This window comes from Macrosteles quadrilineatus, unplaced genomic scaffold, assembly GCF_028750875.1.
Source record: "Macrosteles quadrilineatus isolate MER2022 unplaced genomic scaffold, UCM_ALF_1.0 Scaffold_28__1_contigs__length_1566739, whole genome shotgun sequence".
NCBI classification, from domain to species: Eukaryota; Metazoa; Arthropoda; class Insecta; order Hemiptera; family Cicadellidae; genus Macrosteles; species Macrosteles quadrilineatus.
The window spans coordinates 39,294-61,709 of record NW_026542621.1 but is presented as its reverse complement, the minus strand read 5'-3'; the positions used below and the strand labels follow the sequence as shown (position 1 = coordinate 61,709).

The 22,416-nt window shown below is 33.3% G+C and overlaps 1 protein-coding gene across 2 annotated transcripts in view; it reads left to right on the top strand.

Moving 5' to 3' along the window:
- The first annotated feature begins 2,264 nt into the window (after positions 1-2,264).
- Positions 2,265-22,416, top strand: part of LOC129005630 (transketolase-like protein 2) — a 37,636-nt gene continuing 17,484 nt past the window's right edge. The window contains exon 1 of one of the 2 annotated variants that reach the window (XM_054434587.1): positions 2,265-2,746. In XM_054434587.1, the coding sequence (XP_054290562.1) occupies positions 2,640-2,746 (107 nt within the window). In that variant the 5' untranslated portion in view covers positions 2,265-2,639. Of the gene's footprint in view, positions 2,747-15,595; positions 15,744-22,416 lie in introns of those variants that run through there. The other variant, XM_054434586.1, reaches the window with a different exon arrangement.

Genomic DNA, 22,416 nt, shown 5'->3' with positions numbered 1-22,416 from the left:
TTTTCCCAAATGGTCGTGACGCCAAATCGAGGGACAGACTTATTTTGTCATGGTAGTCAGTTTGCAATGACAATAAAATTATAATATGCTCCTTTTTTGTAAGTTTAATAACCATTGATGGCATAAAAATATGGCTTTATATATTTCGGCATGAGTAATTAGTCTAAAAAAGCGTGAAAGTTGGAAAATGTACCCAAGGGACACGTCATGGTCGTGAATTTTGAGACTTTAAAAATACGAAAAAAATACCTAGAACCTATTTAAAACCAAATAAATGTGTGTAACATGTTGCCCCCGTCCCAAAAAATATTAAAACCCATAGTAATAAACTACAAATCCAGTATCTACGAAGTAAAAGGCCAGGGACATGAAAACGTACGTTTTTAAATTTTCACTCTATATCCAATGTTAACTGTTAGGTCTGAAAGGGCATTTTGCAACATTTTATGAAGAGCTACGTCAATATGAAGACAGGTTTCAAAAGTGTCAAAATCCTGCGACATTTTACCAAATGAGTCACTTCACAGACTGGCGCAAAAAACTAGTGCTCACCGTTTGATTAGTCTAGGAATACTGGGGGTTGAGTGGTGTACTGGTCGGGCCGGAGGCAAGTCGGGGGTAGTGCGCGTCGTCCCATTACATTGTGTGCTATTTTTGGCTGCTACGACCAGCGGGTCGGGCCCGACCAAACTGGAAAATTTTGGTCGTGCGACCAGGGCCCGACCAGGGTCCGACCAGTCGACCAGTGCGCGCTGTTCCATTTATTCCTATTATAAAACTGGTCGTATCCGACCAGTCGGAGTCGTGGTCGTGGTCGTGGTCGGGATAGTGCGCGCCGGCCCTTATGGAGAATATTGTAAAATCTTGTAGTTGGCTTGTTTATGGATGTATTTTGATCAAACTTGGCAAATTTATTTATTTTATACTAAGCTATTAATATTTTAATAAAAATCACATTTATTAACTTTCCTGTAGCAGCAAACCTAGGTAGGCTACTCGTAAAACAGAAAACAAATGATAACTTAATTTAATATTTTCATTGAAAATCAATGCAGGCAAATGGAAATTCACTTAGTCAGCTGGTTTGCTGCAGCGTGGGTATTTTATATTCCGATAAATAGCTACATTGCTAAACAATTATTGTATATTCTAAAATATTATTTCATATAGGTTAAATTTATATGCGTAGCCTAATTATTTCTTAAGATTTTTAAAAATATCACGTTGATATTCAAAAATACAGTATCACAACTGTCGTAAAACTGCTTTTATGATTTTTTATCGAGCCACCTTTTTTATAGTTACTATTTATATAGTATCACTTTTATTGTTATGTCCCTATAGCCATATTGGTTGACACACTGCACTGATAGCTCAGTGGGTTGACAGCACTGAGCTATAATTTTAGCTCGGTGGTTGACAGCCTGATGGGATCTAAATATTGTCGTTCGTCTTTGGTTTGGGGAAGGGATAATAACACTGAGCTAGTGATGCGATAATCGAGTGAAAAAAAGAATCGATTCTTTCGATTCAATTATTTTAAGAATCGATGAAATAATCGTTTGCGTGAATCGATTCTTATTTGTTAGCTTCCTGCACTTGATTCCATTTCGCTGCAGGTCGATGCATGCCTATGATATTTATCACTACTACTACTAGCATTGACTATCATAGTCAAATGCTACTAGTCAAAAGTCAGTCTATCTCAGTGGCTAGGTACACACACTCACGCACTGATTTGTTGGTTAGGTGCTTAAAAGATTTTAGAAAATATAATATTGTGAAAGTTATTATATTTATTTTTTAAATCACGAACTGTGTTAAGTGAACTTTCATATTTTCAGTTATGAATAATAATTGAACTATTTCTTAACTTTGAACTATTTGAAATTATGTAAGTTTGTATTATAAAAACATCAATGTGTATTTACAACTAAGAAGTAACTCATTGGAAATATAATTATATTTCTACTTTTTATATGTACTGACAACTATTATATTTTATGAAACTTTTGTCTATTTTTTATTATAGTTGTATCCGCCCAATTTTATATTAAGCCCAGTAATTTTTATAATTGCTAAAATATCGTAAGATGGAGAAATGCAGACTATTTCAAAGACTCGATTCATAAGCACAAGAATCGATTAATCGATCCTCGTTAAAGAATCGATTCATCGATTCTTTTGAAATCGATTCTCCCATCGGATAATAATGATAGTGTATCAATATTTTTGATTTCTCTTTCTCTGGTCTCTGGCGATCTGAAATCTACCACGGTTTCATGCTTGCCCGCCCTTGCCTTCCCTTCCCTTTCAAGAAGTTCCAGTTCCCGTTCCCAGTTCAGTTCCCAGTTCCAGACGAGAGACGCAGACCCGCAGACGAGTAGCAGTAGAGTTGGTTGGAGTTTCGTTGGAGTTGGAGTGCTGTTGCTGGTTGCTGTTTTAAGAGCAAAGTGCCGGCCGAAGGGTCGATTTCAATCCTTCATCTTTATTAATTCAAGTTAAATTTTTGTGTTATAAACAACTATTTCTCCTGATCGTTTAGTTATTCCTATAACTTCCTTTTATTGAAGTCTGTATTCTTTAGTTCTTAAAAACTCAGTTATTTAGTAACCTAACCTACAAACGTAAGTGTCATCATGACGAAGTATCACAAGCCAGAAGCAAAAGTGATTCAAGAAATCAAGGATATTGCCCACAAACTTAGGATTGACTCAATTGTCGCAACCAACTGCTCTAAATCTGGGTAAGTTTCCAAGTTATTATATTATTTTAATCAATACACGGATATGTAGGCCTATTAACTTAAACCTAAGTGTGATGTAGGTTAGATTTTGGCTAATTTAGCCTAGATGTCATTTCTCTAGTAAGCCTAAAATGCTGTCTTTATAAAAACTTGATTAGATTATATTCAACCAATGTCATTACAGTAAGTTAACACCTGTGTTTAAAACGTCTACACAACAACAAAACATGGACATATGTCCAACACATGAAAAAATCTCACCAATAAACCACATTACAATATCAAACATAGAAGAACATTCGTACACACACAAACGCCAGCTCACTTTGTGAAAACATAGCGAAATCCCGTCCAGATAGAAGAACCATGGCGATTCCCCTATCTATGGATTTTGGTGAAGACATCGAAGGTAAAAGGTTTATTATGAGCAAAGAACCAAGATGATTGATTGGGACTAATCATTCTAAATAGGTATATGTACGAAGCCCGCTAATATTGAGTATGATATAAAATTATGAGATCGGAAGTGTCTAGGCAATTAGGCCTAGGCCTAAGTTAAGTTATTATTTTATCAGCTCACTAGGTAAGTTAATCTCTATTAATTAAGTTTTAATTTATAAAATGTATTTATTTTTAAATCACATTCCATACTTTGGTAATCCACAGAGCTGACACCTAAAAAATTAACATATTGGACATGTTATTTGTAATGTCTAGCCTGACTGTAGCCATGCTATATCCCTCGGAGTGTCCCTTGTTTTGGCCTTAATGTCTGCCTATTTTTTGCTCATTTGCAAGGTTTCATTGAAACGGATCTGAGAGGCTTGAAAACAATGTTAATTATACTGTTCTATAGGCCTATGCCATTTTGTTTGGAAAATCATGGGCTTCAATATTATATACATAAAACATAAGGAACATTTGTTTCAAAAAAATTTTTTAGGTAAGAAAAAATATTTTGGAAAAAAAAAAAAATAAGTTTGCGCTCAATGAAATTGTATAAATTATAGGCCTATAAATATTTGTTCTAAATTTTATGAGGATTACAAATATATAATAATATAAGGAAGTAGATATGCAAATAAATAAGTTATGGGCAAAAAACAGATTTCAGTACATAGCGTTTAGCTAAGAATGCATAGCCTAACCATAGCTAGGTATCTGGCTGATAATTTACATCAATATCACTACCTAGGCTACTTCTTCAGGATCATCAACCAGCCCTTCAAAATCACTTAAATCTTCTTATAATGCACCACGTATATCACTACTTTTGATTTTGAAAACTAAAACAATGATAAACGTAATAAAACACATCAGGCATCGGTCCGAGGTTAACGAAGCTGTTTACAAATACGCACGTCAGCTGTCTGCTACAATATTTTCGGAACTAAAATGAAAAGCGCTTAGAGACAGACCTCCAGAGAAAGCTCTGAATCTGTACGACAAAACGATACCTAACTCGATCCAGTTCAATCCGATTTTGTCAGTCATAGAGCCTTCGCCGTAAACAGTGTTTGTGAGTCGCTGCAGCGACACAAAACACTACACAAAGTGTGTTATGTGTCGCTGCAGCGACAAATAACACTCGGGAGGGATATACATGACAATTGTCAATGCATTTTTTGTAATGTCCAATGACAAATAGATATTTCTGATTCTGTTGAATTTGCCTAGCCTTTCCCTATTAAAATGGTTTAGTGTTCAGTTTATTTTTGACTTTTTCTCAGTGTCCTTTGCAATTAGCTTAGCCTACATGACGACTCGGAAAAATAAAAATCCTTTTAGGCCTAATTTGTTTTGTAAGCTTTGAAGATAGGATGTCATTGTCCATTGTGTCATGCCGTCAAAAATTGTGATGAAAAATTTGATTCTTAAACTTTGCACAGACACATTATCGGTTCACAGTTTTGATACACAGCACACGTGGAAACCCCCTAGGCCTTCTCACAACATGTGTTCACAGCGATGTGTAAACATGCTTCGGTCCAAATGTCCAACTAAGCTCTTAAAAATATATACCTATTTATCTATTTATCATACGGTAAACACCATTTTTACAATAGATAATGCATGAGGGCAAGTTACAATAAAAAATTTATAAATATATATAGTCGAATTCAGATACATCTTGCTGACAAAAAAAAAAGATTGCTTACATGAAAAATTACACCAACAGGATTGTACCAAAAATGCTAACAAAGATTGGACTAGTTAACAAGCATCACTATCAATGACATGTTTTAATTTAGGTAGGCCTCTAGCTATCAACTTTTTAAACAAAATAACAATGATTCATATAACTTAAACTTACCAGGTGTCCTTCAAAGTGATTGTTTTAGATTTAATACATTTATTACCAAGCTCATAGAAAACACCGCAAAATTGACAGCTGCACCAAACACACCTAATATAAAAATATCACCTAGTAGGCTACTACTAGATATGAACATGTTTAGTAATATAGCCTAATAATATTTTATTTAATGTAATTTGACAATACTTATTCCATGTACAACTTGGTCAATGGCAATAAACTTTCTTATTCTTATTCTTACTTGGTTCCACCCAATCTAGATAAAATAGCCTAGTGGCACATTGAAATAATGATGCATTTTGTCCCTCAAGGATGGAAAAAACAGCTGTTCGTAGGCTATTGTAAAAAAGTGGGCTAGGTAGTTTTACTCGAGAATTTTTTGCTATTTTTGTTGCTTACCGTACCATTCTCTTCCTATTTACCAGAATCATATATGAGACTTAGGAGTAGGCTACTTTTTTCATTTGTATTTCTTGCAGCTGTGGAGTTTCAAGTTTCTGGCGTTGGTAATACGTGTGGTATAGGCCTATCAATTTATAATAGCGACCTCTTCGTGTTACAATATACATATGAAATGTTTAAAATATTTTAAATTAAATCTTAGTGACACCCTATTGGTGTAGAAATGAGTGGCCTATCTAAATATATATCAGTGTATTGTATCTATTTGTAGTGATTGGCTTTATATGTTATTAGGCCTAAATTAAAAATATTTTGTTCAAAACAGGGGATGATAACAGGGTATAACACAATCAAATGTTATAAAACAGAATAATAAAATAGTTACTGTAGGGTAGGGCCTAACCAGATATTTTTAATAGTCTAGCGCCCATCAAGTTAATCTTCCCAAACTGAGACTCACTAAAACCCTGAAGTCCTTGTACGCCTACAAAGTTTGTTACCGTATGTCTCTTGCTTGATGTAAATATTTTTTTTATTAGCTCACTTTCTCAGTAAGATGGTGCAAGAATTGCTAAACTCATTGTCAACTTAAATTTTTGGACTGATTGGGTTTTCTAGTTCACCGGTTCCCAAACTATGGGTCGCGACCCACTGGTGAGTCACGGGAGCAATTTTGGTGGGTCGAGGTGGAAAGAGTCCAGACATAAAAAAGTTAGCCTAGCCTTTAGCAAAATAATACAGAGCGGGTAGCATGTAAGGGTTTGCGTTAAAACTTGAATAAGTCAGTTAACCATGAACACTAGAGTGATGAAACAAAAAGCATTTTAATCAGGAAGAAACAGCCTAAATATTATGTCCAGTACATATTTATTGAAATGTGTATCAAAAACAGTTTTCAACCCATCTCAACATTTCATAAGAAAGCGGAAAAATTTTAACTTTTGAAGGTGTATTACCGTTGGAACGAATAAAATCTCAGACTTGATTTTTGTTGTGTGTGTAGCAACTCAGTAGAACTGTTTGTATTTCAAATATCAACCCTGAGACTTAATTCCTTTAAAAGTTATCATTTTTCCTTTTCATTTAGTAATTTACTATGTTTCTTAGTTTAAGGTACCTACATGATGACATTAATAAATTTTCAATATAATACATTAATAATTATGGGCCTAACCTATTATTAGGCCTATTATTATTATTATTATTGAATAGGAGCGTTGCGAAAAACAAATCCAAGGTGATGGTGGGCCCGCCATCGAATAAAAGTTTGAGAACTACTTCTAGTTAGCTCTAAAATATCATTACAGGTCAATTTATTACATGGTAGGCTATTTCACATTATAGCCTATTTCACATTATAGCCTGTATGCCAAGAGTTTTCTTTAGCAACGTGTACTTAATTTAACTTTTTTGACCCCATGAATTATAGACCCTATACAATACATACAATTTAACTTGTTTTAATTGTATACTTTTGTAAATGTAACCTAATACCGTAGTTCTATTAATTATTGTCATATTAATTTGATAGTCGTTTGGATTTCATTTGGGCATTCAACATTTTGTCAAAGGTTGCTAACCATTGAGGTAACTTAATCTAGCAACGATCCAAAATACTATGTTGTGCACACAAATCGATTGTTTGATTAGCATTTCTTCAACAAAGGTCTCCATTAGTTTGATCAATATTTTTCAATCAATCAGCGTCAACAAGATACCTGAACACCAATACTTATTTGTTACTCTTTTATGGAACGAGAAAACAATACGCTGGTAGGTAAAATTTTTTAACATCAGTGCAATTGAGTGTCAGGCGAGTCCTCATCATGTCAGACAGGATCTCATAACCCTTCTTCTCTGGGTCAGTTTAACAGTTACAAGTTAGGCTAGCAACCAGAGCTAGCAATCAACTGGTATAGAATTCCCTTCTCATCATACATTAATTACAGAAAAAAGGTATAACAATTAACCTGTTTGTACGTTAATTTGAAGGAGTTCGCGAACCAACATGATCATACTATGTGAATAGGGGTTTTTAGGGTTTTTAAATTTAGCAATGGAGAGTAATTAAACTGAAGGTTGTAGTTTGCTTGTCTATGGATATATTTTGATTGAATTTGGCAAATTGGCTTATTTCATACTAAGCTATCAATATTTCAATAGAAAACACTAATTTCTACCTTCCCTGTAGGAAATCTAAGCATTCTTTAAAATTTAGTTTTTTACTAGATAATAATCTCACAATTTTTAGGGAATATTTTACAGCTCGTGACACCTAAGCTGGCACTTGGCCTAGCGCGGGCAGTCTAGGCGGGAGGAGGGTGGAGGTAGGGAAAAGACCGAACTGCAAACATTTCCGCTGCCTCACGGGGTTGACTCTCCTTGCATTGTACTTGAGCGCCTTCATATGGGTCGCGAGAACAGTTGATGCAACCCGCATGATGGGACATAATGTTTTTGAAATAGGTACAAGTAGCGATAGGCCAAGTGCCAGCTTAGATGTCACGAGCTGTAGTAGAAATCCAGCCAGGTAAATGGAAATTTGCTTAGTATGCAGGTTTGCTGCGGCGGAGGTGTCTTTATATTTAGGTTGGTACTTATTAATCCAGTTTACAAAATTAAAATGATGATAATTGACACTATGAACAAACAACTCTTGTACCCAGCTGTTAATGTGTCAGTGAGTTTGAAGTAGGTAAACTATGATAACTATTTTACATTTATTCTGGTTGTTATCTATTGGTAAGTAATTTTATTTTATACTTTTACTAAATTGAGTTAGTAGTAGTTGAAGGTTGGATAAAAATATGTAAGAAAGTCAAGGTCTGGGCTATCTCAGTTCCAAAGATCATAAGGTTGAGGCTAAGGTTACATGAGATTGTACTTCATAATTTTATATTCAAAATCCCATAAGTTATGATGTTAATCTAATTATTTCAAAAGAAAATGAAAAACATTAAAGTAATGGAAGTATGTTTTTAACAAATTCAAATTCTTTATTCACTCATTAGGTCCACATTCTTGCAGAGTAATAAGTACAAAAATAGGAGTGTCGTCATATTAATAAGTAAACTATAACTAGTAACAGCTAAGTAGTGTACATCAATTCATGGATTACGGAAAGGAACTTAACACCTTACAAAAGGATTTTTTCAATTAGTAACATAAAATTGTAACCTTATAGGACTCTATTGTCATGCAAGTTATTTCATATGATTTTTAGATTTTGATTGACATCTTTCCCATTTAATGTTGTGACAAAAATTAGATTAACATTTAGGTTTTTCAAATAAATAAAAAGTACAATTGAGAATTTAAAAATATGATCTTCAACCGTGATTGGAAATTGAATATGTCCTTCCTTCTATAAAATATACATTCCATAGTGTAGTAAACAAAGTTTAAACTAATTTACTAACTACATTTTCAATCAGTAACAATTTAAATTCACCTGATTTGATTAACAATGCAAGATTTTTTCAATTTTACCTACTACGGTACTCTCTAAGAGCTAACTCGATAAGATGCTACTGTATTTAGTTTTGAAATAACAGGCTCAGAGACAGAATTATGAAATCATGTCAGGTAGTTTTCCTGTAATCAGTTTGGAGGTCATGTTTCAAATTACCGTTGGTGGAAACTAAAGTTGAGGCAATCAATGAGTCAGTAAAATAAATGATGGACACATTTTGTAAATTCATAAAGGATAGGCTACAGTACTTAAAACTTAACCTGAAAAAACAAAAGAAAGATATATACGTCTAATAACACTAGTAACACTAAACTAGTGTTATTAGACATATATATCTTTTTTGTTTTTTTCAGGTAATTTAATGACACATACGATGCTGATCAAGAAGAAATCCTGATCAAGCAGTTATTTAAAACTTCAATAAGAAATCTTGTTTGCCTTATCTCTCGAATATACATAAAAATAAATAATCCACACTTATTTTTGTCCTGTATTTTATTTTAAACGTACGAATAGGTATAAACTTTAATGGGTTTTTGTTGTTGGGCCACTACAGTAATGTGAAAGGTAAAGAGCATAACATTAAGCCTTGTTATAGCTTATGTAACTTCATAATCAGCATAGTAACTACATGTTATTAGTTTTATAGAAAGTAAATAAAAATACTCCTGCCGCGGTAAACCTGCAGACTTAGCGAATTTCCTTTTGCCTGGATGGATTTCCATTTAGGCTAAATGTTTTCATTAACATGTTAGATTTATCACCCATTTAAATAACATAATGTTTAACAAGCACTTAGGTTTGCTGCCACGGGGAAGAAAAAAAAGAGGGGTTGTGTAAAATGTTAATGCCTAATTATGTAGGCCTAATAAATAAATTTACCAAATTTGATCAAAATATATCCATAAACGAGCAAACTACATCAGTTTACTTTTTCTCCTTACAACATGGAATTTTTAAATGTACAGTTCTTTTATTTTCTCCATATAACCTTTAATTGTACAACGCTTTAATACACAAAATATTTTTTCCTAAGCTCAACATGATGATTGTATTGAAAATTGGGCATTTCAATGCTTTGGAGTACACATTTAAAACCCCCAATTTTTTTACAATTTCAAAACCCCATATAGCACTGGCCCACATACTCATTTAAGTTTATCCTGCCTTACACGTTCATGCAAAATGTGACCAAAATTACTTGAGTTATTTTTTTCATAGACATACTCACACCTACACACACAGACACATACATACATATATATATATATATTATTAAATACGCCCGCCGCAGCAAACCTGCCGTCTAAGCGAATTTCCATTTGGCTGAATTGATTTTCAATTGATCTATTTAAATGACATTAGGTTTAACGAGTACCTAGGTTTGCTGCTACAAGGAAACTAATAAAGTGTGATTTAAGTAATATAACTATAGCTTAGTATAAAATCAATATATATGCCAAGTTTGGTCAAAATATATCCATAAACAAGCAAACTACAACCTTTTACAATATTCTCCATAAGAATAACATGGGAATTTAAAATTTACATTTTTTTACTTTTCCCCGTAACCAATAACCGTACAAAAACACTTTGATATACTGAATTGTTTGTTTTGTTAAGCTCTTTAAGAAGGTTCAGAGAAAAATTGGGAAATTTTATGTTTTTAGGGTCAAACAACCAATTTCTACCCCATATAACCTGGTTCCCATGGTCTGATCATGCTGGTTAACACAACTTTGTTTTATATAGGCCTATATAGATATAGAGTTATATATATTATATATAACTCTATATCTATATAGGCCTATATAAAACAAAGTTGTGTTAGTTACACCACTTATAACTCAAGAACAGCTGGACCTATTTTAATAATCTTTGATTCATTGGATTTGTATTTGTCTTGATTAAAATATAGGCATATTCAGTTTTCTATTTAACCTTAGGGCTTAGCCCCACTGGTCTGTAAAGTTTGTATGTTAAGCTTATGTAGCTATTGGAAGAATGTAAATAAATAAATATATTACATGAAGTCAGCTGTAAATAATTAAATTTAATAGTTCAATGAGCAGTAGTTAAGATGTACAGGTTCTGCTCTCAAGATTCTTTAGTTTTATGATTATGAGAACACAGAAGTTTTAATGGTATACAGGGTGATTCAAAATGAATGACCCAGTTTTAACGCTTTATAACTTTTAAACTATTAAACTTACCGCTTTAAAATGCACATCAAACGAAAAAGCAACTCAAAGAGTTTATGCCTTCCAAAGACACATCATTTAACAAAATTGATTCAACAGAACTGTAGATTTAATTTACAAAGTTAAAAAGTAATCTCCAACTTTTTTTACCACTAGAAATTTGGAGGTTATTTGACGTTTTTGCAAATAACTTTTAAATGGTGAGGAAATCTACCAAAGTGGAAGGTATTATTCCGAAAGAGAATAAAATTTCCTACAATCTACTATTTTGCATTTTTTGAAAATACTCAAGAAATGTACCAAAAATTGCCTCAAAATGAAAAAAAAATTGAAAATCCCCCCTCTTCAATGTAGACAATAAACATAGCAAACATTAAATTTCACATTTTTTTACTTTAAGCCAAATTTAGGCTACATTTATTGAGTATTTTTAAGATATGCATAATAGTAGATTGTAGGAAATTTTACTCTCTTTCGGAATATTACCTTCCACTTTGGTCGATTTCCTCACCATTTAAAAGTTATTTGCAAAAACGTCAAGTAACCTCCAAATTTCTAATGGTAAAAAAAGTTGGAGATTACTTTTTAACTTTGTACAATTAAATCTACAGTTCTGCTGGATCAATTTTGTTAAATGATGTGTCATTGGAAGGCATAAACTCTTTGAGTTGCTTTTTCGTTTGATGTGTATTTTAAAGCGGTAAGTCAATTAGTATAAACGTTATAAATCGTTAAAACTGGGTCATTCATTTTGAATCACCCTGTACTTTCATGGAAAGAGAAGGATCTTTACAATGTATAAATGTTTTGTAATTATTTTGGTACCGGTAGCTATTTTTTAACAAATTTGAACTGATTAACTCTCCATGTTTGTATTAAAATTTTCTTAACTAGATGGTTGTTTATAAAACTAAACAAAAAATTGTATTTTTAAACATTTAGGTGACTATTTACACTATTAGGGCCTATTTATTTTCATTCAATTTACAAGCTAAATTTCAATTCCTCTACCATTTTTGTCCAGGTAGCTACTACTTATATTTTCTTCCATTATTTACTTAGGACACTAAAAATACTTGTATGGTATTGTAAAATCTAGAACCTTGATCTGAAACTGTATTTCATGAGTGGTTTAGATTGAGTGCCCTGGGCCCTGATGGTAAAATACTTAATTTCACATAACTTGCACTTCACATTACTGTAGCATTTCACAACACAGCTTTAATTTTACTATGGAGAAAATCACAAAACTAAGCTGTATACGCAATTCACTTTTGCTTCTAAAAATCGATTAAAATGTTTAACTATTCCTTTATCAATGGTTAGCGTGTAAATTAATGTAAATACAAACTAAGGAACGAGTAAAAATAAGAACTGGTATGGATTATATGTTTTTGATTTCTTATTATGCTTTTATTTTTATTACTTACTACCAGTCACCCTGCGCACATTGCTGCCCTGACAACTATTATTTTAAATGGTACAGTAATTTGTTCTTTACGATAAAAATAATAAAAAGGCATAACAACATATTTGATAGTGGAGAATTTAAACGTTGTTGAGTGCACAGGTGTGCTGCGATTGGGGTTTAATATATTTGAACTTATCCAAAAATAAAATAGTTTTCTGTGCTGCATTCTGTGGAAACAGTGGGGCACTATTTCAAATCATGACTAATACAGAATGTTGTGATGATTCAAACCTACAAAACAGTTGGTGAAAGTAAACATCTGCTTTTAAATTACATTTTTTTTGCAAACATTGTAGTTCCAAAAGTCTGACATTGGACCCCTTAAAACCCTCTGGGACGGAGCCCTTTTAACGCATCTTCACCAAACTTCACACAAACCATCCTTGAATAATGCTTAATATAGCCTGAAAGTCTCATTACAATCTGTCGAGCGGTTTCAGAGTCCATAGGGTACATACATACATACTTCCTCTTTTATAGATATAGATTATTATTATTTGTATGGTTTGTGTAGTATTATACAAGTTGATAAAATTTGTGCCCTGATTTACAATAGTAGGGATTGTATTTTTTACAAAATGTAATATAAATTTTTCGTTTATTTAGTTTTGCTTACTGTGATATTCACATAATGACCTGCAGGTAATGATTCCTGACAAAGTTCAGTAGGTAGGGTACAATATAGGCTTATATATTTTATGTGAACTCATTATAATTTTCTTTTTGCTTTAATACAGTACCCTATGTTGTGAAATTGTTTTTAACCCATCAACTTTTAATGTGTAAGTTTTTTCAACTAAGTAAACTTTTAAGTAAGCATATCATTTGAAAAGTAAATCGTATGTTACAGTATTTTCATATGTGCATCAGCGCCTTATATAATCTTTACTAGGAAGCCTTATAGATTAGCCTAGCTTGAAAGATACCTAGATATTTTTTTTCAATAAGAGGTCCAATGAAATTTTGTTCCTGAAATCAAAGGTGGATGTGGAACTATTTTATTCAACAGAATATATATATATATATATATACATACATATATCAAAATTTGAAGTAATGGTGTTTTTGGCATCTGGGAACATCAAAATGAAAAAGTAAATCGGTCCCGGGTCCAGGTCTTACCATGAGTACTACGGTAATAGCTATTCCCTATAGGGAAATTCGCTAAAACGGTCGTAGGTAAAACGTTTTTTCCTATAACAATTTATGGAGTTATTAATTCTTTACTTAGGAGAATTCTCAACATGCGGCCTAGCCCAAGCGGGCACCATTTAGTAATCGCAGGTCGAACCTATAATTTAGACGGGCACTTTCTCTGAGGGGCCAAGGCCCTATACCGCTCCCCTATCACAAAAAATCCCTTCAACAGCCAACCTATTTGGACTGCCTATTTAAACGGCTGCCCTTCTAGGAACTCGCATCTCGCATCGCCATCACCGGTCTGTCTCTGGAGAATCGTCCGGTTTTGGTACAAAATATGATAAGGGTAATATTACTTCTTTATATCCAACCACATTTCCTTGCAGTATTGTGTAAATTGGCTATATACATTCTTATCATAGAGAAACATTTGTTTATGGTGATCTTTGTGACTGATATATATATATATTTAAAAAACCCCCAGGGACGAGTAGAAATTAGTAAAATTATAATTAAAATACACTGTCATGATAATGTTTATTCAAATAGGTTTGAGCATTTGTGTGATTTACGATTTCAGCAAAACATATGCATTGATTCATTCAAAGAATTTACAACTGTAAGGTTGTCCTATCAGATAATCCGACGAAGATTAAGATGAGTGATATCTCAGAACGTCATTAGATAAAACTACCTAGCATTGACAAGGACATTCAGTCAACTGTGGGCTTATAATTGTCTTATGAGGCTATTCACGTCACTAGTAGTATTGCAGTTTTATAATTTTCAACACACCGCGCAGAAAGTCCCCATTGCCGATGACAGCTGATATTAAAGAAAATAGTTGTTTCCCAAGCTCTATTTCAGATCGAAGGAAAAACTACCAGCAAATTTTCCTTTGCTCAAAATTTACTACCTTGCTATCAGTCAGTTCTCCATTTGCCAACCTCGCGCGCTAGTGTTGATTTACCATTTATTTTTTAATATTGAACTCAGCTGTTTTACTCTTCAACAATGTAATGAATGTAAACATGAATAGACATATAGTTTTCCTACAGTCACCTGACAAAGTGGGCTTCCTTGTACTGATTGTAGTACAGAAAGTTGCTAATTGCTGCAATTACTCACTTTTGCCGCACTCCAGTATTCAACCATTAACAGAGGGTTTCGTCTTTTAAATTAAAATGTTAAGGTTTTTGCTTAAAAAAAAAACAAAAAAACGGCTGCACATTATTTTGGAATTACTATTAATTTAGAAATAACTACAATTCATGCACGTGACTTAGGAAAGATCAATTACTATAATTATTTTTCTGACTAACCCCGAAACAACTGGTGTTATTGGTTATATTAATTCCGCAATCTACCAACAAATAACACCACCAGAATTTGTGCCCTACGGCTACATAATGATATTGTAATCCATCTTTTATTTCACAGCGTGTGGCAAACGTATGCAGTAATCATATTAAGAAAAAAATCGCTCACCCATAAACTGATTTTATTCGTTAGGCTACATTAATTACATAGCTTACCGACAATTTAAACGACCAGAATTTTGTCCCAGTAAACTTTTTCGTATATCATAGCGTGTTAGATTCAAAATGCAGTCGGAACTGTTAAGCATTCATCAGATGACATTGCGAAAAAGGATCATTTAACTTTCAAACGATGCAAATGAAATAGTCAAAACTTACGTTCGGAACTTATTGTTAAAACTGTGTATCGCCGTATCGGTTTTACACATTGTCCGACATTGATAAGAGATAGCCCGGTCACATTACTGATAAGCCTTTACGCACGCGGTAGGGTGGGGGTTGAACCGGTTACCCCTCCCCACTCCTCCCTGTAGACTGTCTGTTTCGTCCGGACCTCCGCAGCTGCACCATGGTCGTCCCCAGTGGTTATCGCAAGCCTGATGTCCAACTCCTTCAAGACATCGCTCACAAGTTGAGGATTGACTCCGTGGTCGCTACCTCAGCGTCCAAGTCAGGGTGAGTGGCTGGAGGCGGCGAAAGTCACTAGAAAGTCAAAACCACGCGCTCGCAAGACATAACCTTGCCTTACATATATGCCGACCGCCGATCAGATCAGATCTTGGACCGGTAAATTAATTCTAGAAATTGGAGGGAAGGGGTTTGAACTGGTTTACCACGGCTTATCTGTGCTGAATTTTAATTTATAAAACTATTACGTTTTTCTTCTTTTCGTGTACAACTATAAAATTTCAACCCAATTAGTTCGTATATATTGATTATTACTTCGTTAATGACAGTCATTTCGATTACTAACCTCCAAACTTAAAAAATAAATAAAAAATGGATTAAAATAAGAAACTGTATATTTTGAAGAATAATACATTTTTACATAAAAACGAAAAATTTCATTTTGAGAACACAATTTGGATAATTTAATATAGGCCCCTAATAATTTTCAAGATAAAATAAATTAAACAGTAGGCCTAGGCAACTAGTTAAAGTAGCTAAATCTTTATCCATGAAATGTTCTAAAATATGGCAAGTATATAAAAAATGGAATAATGAATTGTTCTTAGATGTTCTTAATAAATATCAGGTATCACATTTTCAAACATCCGATTTATTTGAGATTTTATAAGACACAAAATACCTCCGCCGCAGCAAACCTGCAGACTAAGCGAATTTCCATTTGTTTGATTTAATTTTGAAATTTAATGAGTACTGTACTTGGGTTTGCTGCTATGGGGAAGTAACAGTTTTTTTTATGAAAAACTTTAAAAGTACCTATAGTATGAAATAAATTAATTTGCCAAATTTGATCAAAATATATAAACAAGCAAACTACTACAGTTTAATTTTTCTCCATAAGAATGACATGGGAATTTCAAATAATGTACAGTGTTTTAAGGAATTTATTTCTTTATCCTTAGTCCTACAACAACGCTTCAATATAAAAAAAATCATTTGTTTTCGAAGCTATACAAGATGGTTGCAATGAAAATTATTAATTTTTGTGTTTAAAGTGTAAAAATTTGAAAAAACACTATTTTTGAAAATTAAAAACCCCATTTCACCATGTTTTGTGCCATGGTTTGTGGACTTATTCAAGTGTACATAGCCCTAAATGGGCGGTAATAGCTACTACCCTAAAGAAAAATTTGCTAATAAGTGAACTGAACTAGACAAACATTTAATTTTGTCCAAACCCATAATAGAAATACTATATATCACACGAATGAGTTATAACAGAATATTTGTGGACTCTCCTAAGGGGACACACTTATCGCTTATCGGCAAAAGTTGAGATACACAGGAAGGCATGGGGAATGACACACCGCTCCGGCAAAACTGTCGGATATTCTCTTCTTTACCGGACCGGCTGTCCTGCCAGCCCAGCAGTTAGCAGGGAATTGTGCCTTATGGAGATGAACACACATCTCTGCGAAACAGCCGGACCTGCCCCTGCCCCACTTCTCAGTCGTAGTTCAACCCTCAAGGGTGGTTGTTGTGTTTGAGCAAAAATACATTTTAAAGTAAAATTCCATGAAAACCAGCCATTAAAACAAAATTTTAAATGGCCACCATTTTGAAATTTGATGAGCCTGATCAAAGATATTTTCGGAGAATGTTTATACCTGTAGACTTAAAGATTATACCTAGTTTCATAAAAATATCTCCAAGGGTTTTTGAGTTATTAATCATAAAAAATATAAAATGGCGGATTACGGCTAAACTAAGCTGAAATCGATAAAAAGTTGTTCTACATTTTTGACTTATTTTTGCATGTAAAATCTGAATCTGCATAGCCCGCTACGCTTTACTGAAACACCCTGTATATACTTTTTTTCGTCATTCCTGAGCTGTAGAAATAGAGTATAAAATGCTCCATGAGGCTGCCTTTGCTCCAGAATGGGATGAACCCAAATACTCAGGCGGTGTTTCCTATTTCTTCTGTGGTGGAGCAAAGGCAGCACATCCAATTTCTTAGGTTTTGACAGCACCATTTCAAAGACACGACTGATTCAGAGTCCATTGCACTCTATTTATTGTCGCCGGCTCCAACAAAACCGTTTTCGCCGGGACAGTGTGTTCTGACATTCAAACTACGGCAATTTTGCCGGCAAGTGTATCCCTGGCCTAACTCCTATCCACATAACACTCTCTATCCGGCTATAATAAACACGAAAAGAGTCCAGTGAGAATTAATGCAATGCTGCTAAATGGTTTTGAGTTTTGCATATTGAATTCGCCAGCAGATGAAACATTTCTATTGGAACATTTTCTTCCAGTTTGTAAAGTAATTCATCCCATGACTAAAGATGGTTTTGTGTTGATGATTTATTATGCTATAACTGCAAAGGACTCAAGGGTCTTGTTCTCTCAATGGAATGTTTTACAGTATGTCCAATTTTTGTGCTTTTGCCATTTTCTTGGCAAACCTATGCATAGTATACCTATCCTAATCTTTATCTACGCCGCTTGGTTGATGCTTGATGCAGATAAACCAATGATGGCTCTTCGTTGTATATCTGTTGCTGAAGGTCTGACTACTTTACCAGAGAATGAGCAAGTATATGACAGTCCTACCTTTAGAGTTTCATCTACATTTATTCCTAGTAGCTTAGCCAGGGTAGGATATCAAAAGGCCTAACACCCTCTTTGGAGTCACACTACAGTAAAACCTCACTTATTCGACTATTTGTGGACCTAGAGGTTGTTGAGTTTGGGGGTTCTCGAGTTATCCAGAACATTGAAATTTTTAATGGGTTTTAATAATTAAATACATAAATACTGAGTAAACTATCTTGAAAGAAATGTTCAATATTCAATAATTAAAACTAATTGTTCTTAAACAATCGCTTTTTTTGCATGCGCTCTGTCAGCTGTTGATTGTCGAGTCACACAGACTATCGAATCGGTGAGGTTTTACTGTACCAAGAAATTGTACTTCAACCTCCGAATTTATATTCTAGACCACTTTGCAAGCCCCAAAAATCCAGAAAGAATTAAATCAACTAATTAACTAGTAATAGCACTTTTATTATTATTTTCAACTTGTTTGGAATTTAGGGGATAGAAGGGCTGGCTGGCATAGCCAACGAATCCTCATCAAAGATTAAAAGTTGGTGTAGCTTGATGCCTTTTAAGCGATTTTCCCATATAGGGAACCCCCCCCCCCCTGCCCATTAGGGGGTTATCTCTTATGTTTGGTATGTAGTGCTAAAACAAACCATTTATTAATTTATAACCTTGTTGCTGGTTATTTGCTCGGTCCATATCACAAATAATAAGAGTAATTTAAAAACTTACTTTAAAGCACTTAAAATATTTATACAGTAGACTCCCTCTTATCCGGACTCCTCAGGACCGAGGCCAGTCCGGATAACTTGTTTTCCGGTTAAACTGACGTCCCCAAAAACTCGTTATGTAACCCAAATATTTGACTTAAATTTAGGAGAGCATTGTATTTAGACACGTGATCACTGGTCTCAAATCTTTCCCACGAGAACAGTCGTTTCAGTACCGCCCACTTCCTGCCGATCTAGTCCGGTTAAACCGATGTGCTGATAAAAATTGTCCGGTTAAAGAGATGTCATTTCCGCCGAGTGTAGTCCGGTTAAAAGGTGTCCGGATAAGAGGGAGTCTACTGTATTTAGAATTTACCATAAATGGTATGATTGTGATAATTAACCATTATTAGGCATGTTTATGCAAACAGAAATCACCTTGGAAAACAATTAAGTTTAAAATTATGATCTTTCAACTATACATTTACCACTTACTAAGCCAATTATTTCTTTTGTATACTTTATTAAACATATTATGTTTAATGCAGCTTATCATTGAAAAAATTCATCTATCTATGAAAATACAAGAATTGATTGGGATTAGCTTCAAGTTTTATGTATGATATTTTCAATTTGATTAAATAATCCTTTATCCAGTGAGAGAGTGTATTTGGTATTGAAGAATTATATAAAAAGAGTTTGAATGATGCTGGACTGTATACCTTGCTGTCCAATAACAATTGTAGGATATCAAAAAGCCTAACACCAGACGGTTCTTTGGAATCACATTACAGTAAAACCTCACTAACTCGACTATTTGTGGACCTAGAGGTTGTTGAGTTTGTTGAATTTAATCGTGCATATTGTAAAGAACATTGAAGCGCCACCTTCATAGAACATTGAAGGGCCTTAACGGTGGTTGTAACTAATCGGTTTAGCGTCCTTCTCGGCAAATCACTTACAAATTACAATCCATTTATTTTTATAATCTGTGACTTAAATCAATTCTACACTCATTATTATTTTAGCATGAAACACCAATAAGGTCAATGTAAACATTGCAGAAAAATAGATCTATTCATTAGTAAAATTGAATCAACCCAAAACGATAACAGTTTAGTATTTGCGAAGAAATATTTTATTGTACTTCAGAAAATGTACAGCTGAACCTTCCTTCTTGGATTTTGCAAGAAACCATTTCCCTTTAATTTGTTTACTTGAATGTTAAATTGCCCACTTTTCTCAATGTATTTATTTTTTGGAAGAGCACATTGAGAGTATTGTGTTAGAATTCTTTTTAGTTTGTATATCTTTATCCTGAAATACCATGTAAATTGAATTTTGTTTGTCGAATCTTGGTAATTCTTAAATAATACTAGAATTTTCATTACTGTAGCTTAGCTAACAAAGCTAGTTAGATTACAGAAAAAGGTAGATAATAATAGTACATTGAACTTAAAATTTAGCCATTGAATCAATTTTTAGAAATCATATTTAGATTGAAGATTTTTTCGTGAAGGTGTACGCTACAAAATCACATTGTAGCACAATAGTTATTAACTTTCATTCTTAACAAGCTTGATAGGGTGATAGAATTTGAGGGATGGAGCAGCAAATATTGTTATGGTCTATCTGAGGGTTGTGGGGATGTTTATTTCTCCCAGCATGCACAGAAAATGTGGTACAGATTACACAGGTAATCGTAACACTAATTGTGACTAATGTTGGGGTTATTAAAACATAATATTACCCTGATATTTCATTATTAGGCTATTTAGAATTTGCTTTTAACATAATTTTGCCACTTTAAAAGAAAAAAAAAAACAGAATGATAGTGAAATGTAAATATGGAAAAAGGACTAAGTTACATTTAATTTTTTTTCAAACTAATTTCCTTAAGATGTAGTGGATTCATCTTAACTAAAAAAATTATGTATTTTTGCCAATGTATGATTACAGTTTTAAATCCAAATGCTAATATTTCCTCTTAAAATGAACATTGGATTTGTCATTAAGGATGTTTGTTGTGGAAAAATTTGCACATTTATTCACTTTGCTGTAATAGCAAAAATATTTTTGGATATGAATGATGAATTGCCTAATAATATACAACGTATCAAAATCTCATAACAATTGTAAAGCACTAATAATGAGCTATTAATAAAGGTTGTTGAAGTCAGAGGTGATTTAGTTATGTTAGTGTGATGCAACTTTTGACTCGTAATACTAATCGCAAATAGATCTCGCTTCTGATATCAATCTGAGGTTTATGACCTGAGTTTGAGACTTTTATAAATTTAATAAACAGTTATTCTTGTCAATTGACTTAAAAGCAGTTTTGACCAGTGCCATAAAACTTATACTAATACATTTTATGATTTTAACCAAAAGTAGACTTTTTATTCAACTAAAATGAAGATTGTTAATGTCATTTGAGTAGTTGTTCAATAGACAATCCCTATCCAGCAAACTGCTAGATAGTCATTATTTAATATCATTAATAAAATTTAATATCGCTTTATTATTTCAATAAAGGTCTTTGTTAATCAATTTTGTTTAGAAATAAATCACGCTTAGTGACATTAAGAAAGTATTCAAGTTTCGTTCAGTGTTGTTAAAACTTAAGATCATCGTGGAATGCAGATTGTAAAATGATAATAAATAAATACCCTCGCAGACTAAGCGAATTTCCAATTACCTGTTTGGATTTTCACTAGGCCTAAAATATTTCCTTAAAATTAGGTCCCGTGTTTAAGTCTTAACATGAGATCTATAGTAATAAATTATTCCCTATAAGGAAAATTCTCTAAAAATCATGTACATTTGAAAAATCTTTTTAGAGCAATATTTATAGGTTTTGACAAATGATCTGTAAGGGTTAGTTTTATGTTGGTTTGAATTGAAGATTTTTAGCTTACAATATAGTTACCATACAATATCACTTTGTAACAAGCAAGATTTTGGATATAGTTTATTAAAAAATAACACATTTTACATAGATCTCACTCATTCTATGTCGCAGCCTACCTCCCAACATCACTGCTGCTGAATCAGTCAGTGTAGTGGCTGGTGAGTATAGGACGGGAGGCTACAGAGTCTATAATTCGCTGGCTTTACATATAAATTACCCTCTTACCTCTAACACTGAGGCAATAGCACCAGCTATCAATTGTACATTAACTTTAATATAATCACAACTTACGATGGTTTGAATCTCTATCTCTACATTATATCATTATACAAACAACTCTAGTTAAATTTCCCGAAAGACCATACTTGTAAATCATAGCCTGGATCTAGAATCATCAGCTTAAATTTTACTTACATAATGATATAGAATTTAAGTTAAATATGTCGGCTCCTGATATTTAAATGTTTAGAATTAATGTGATACTCAAAAT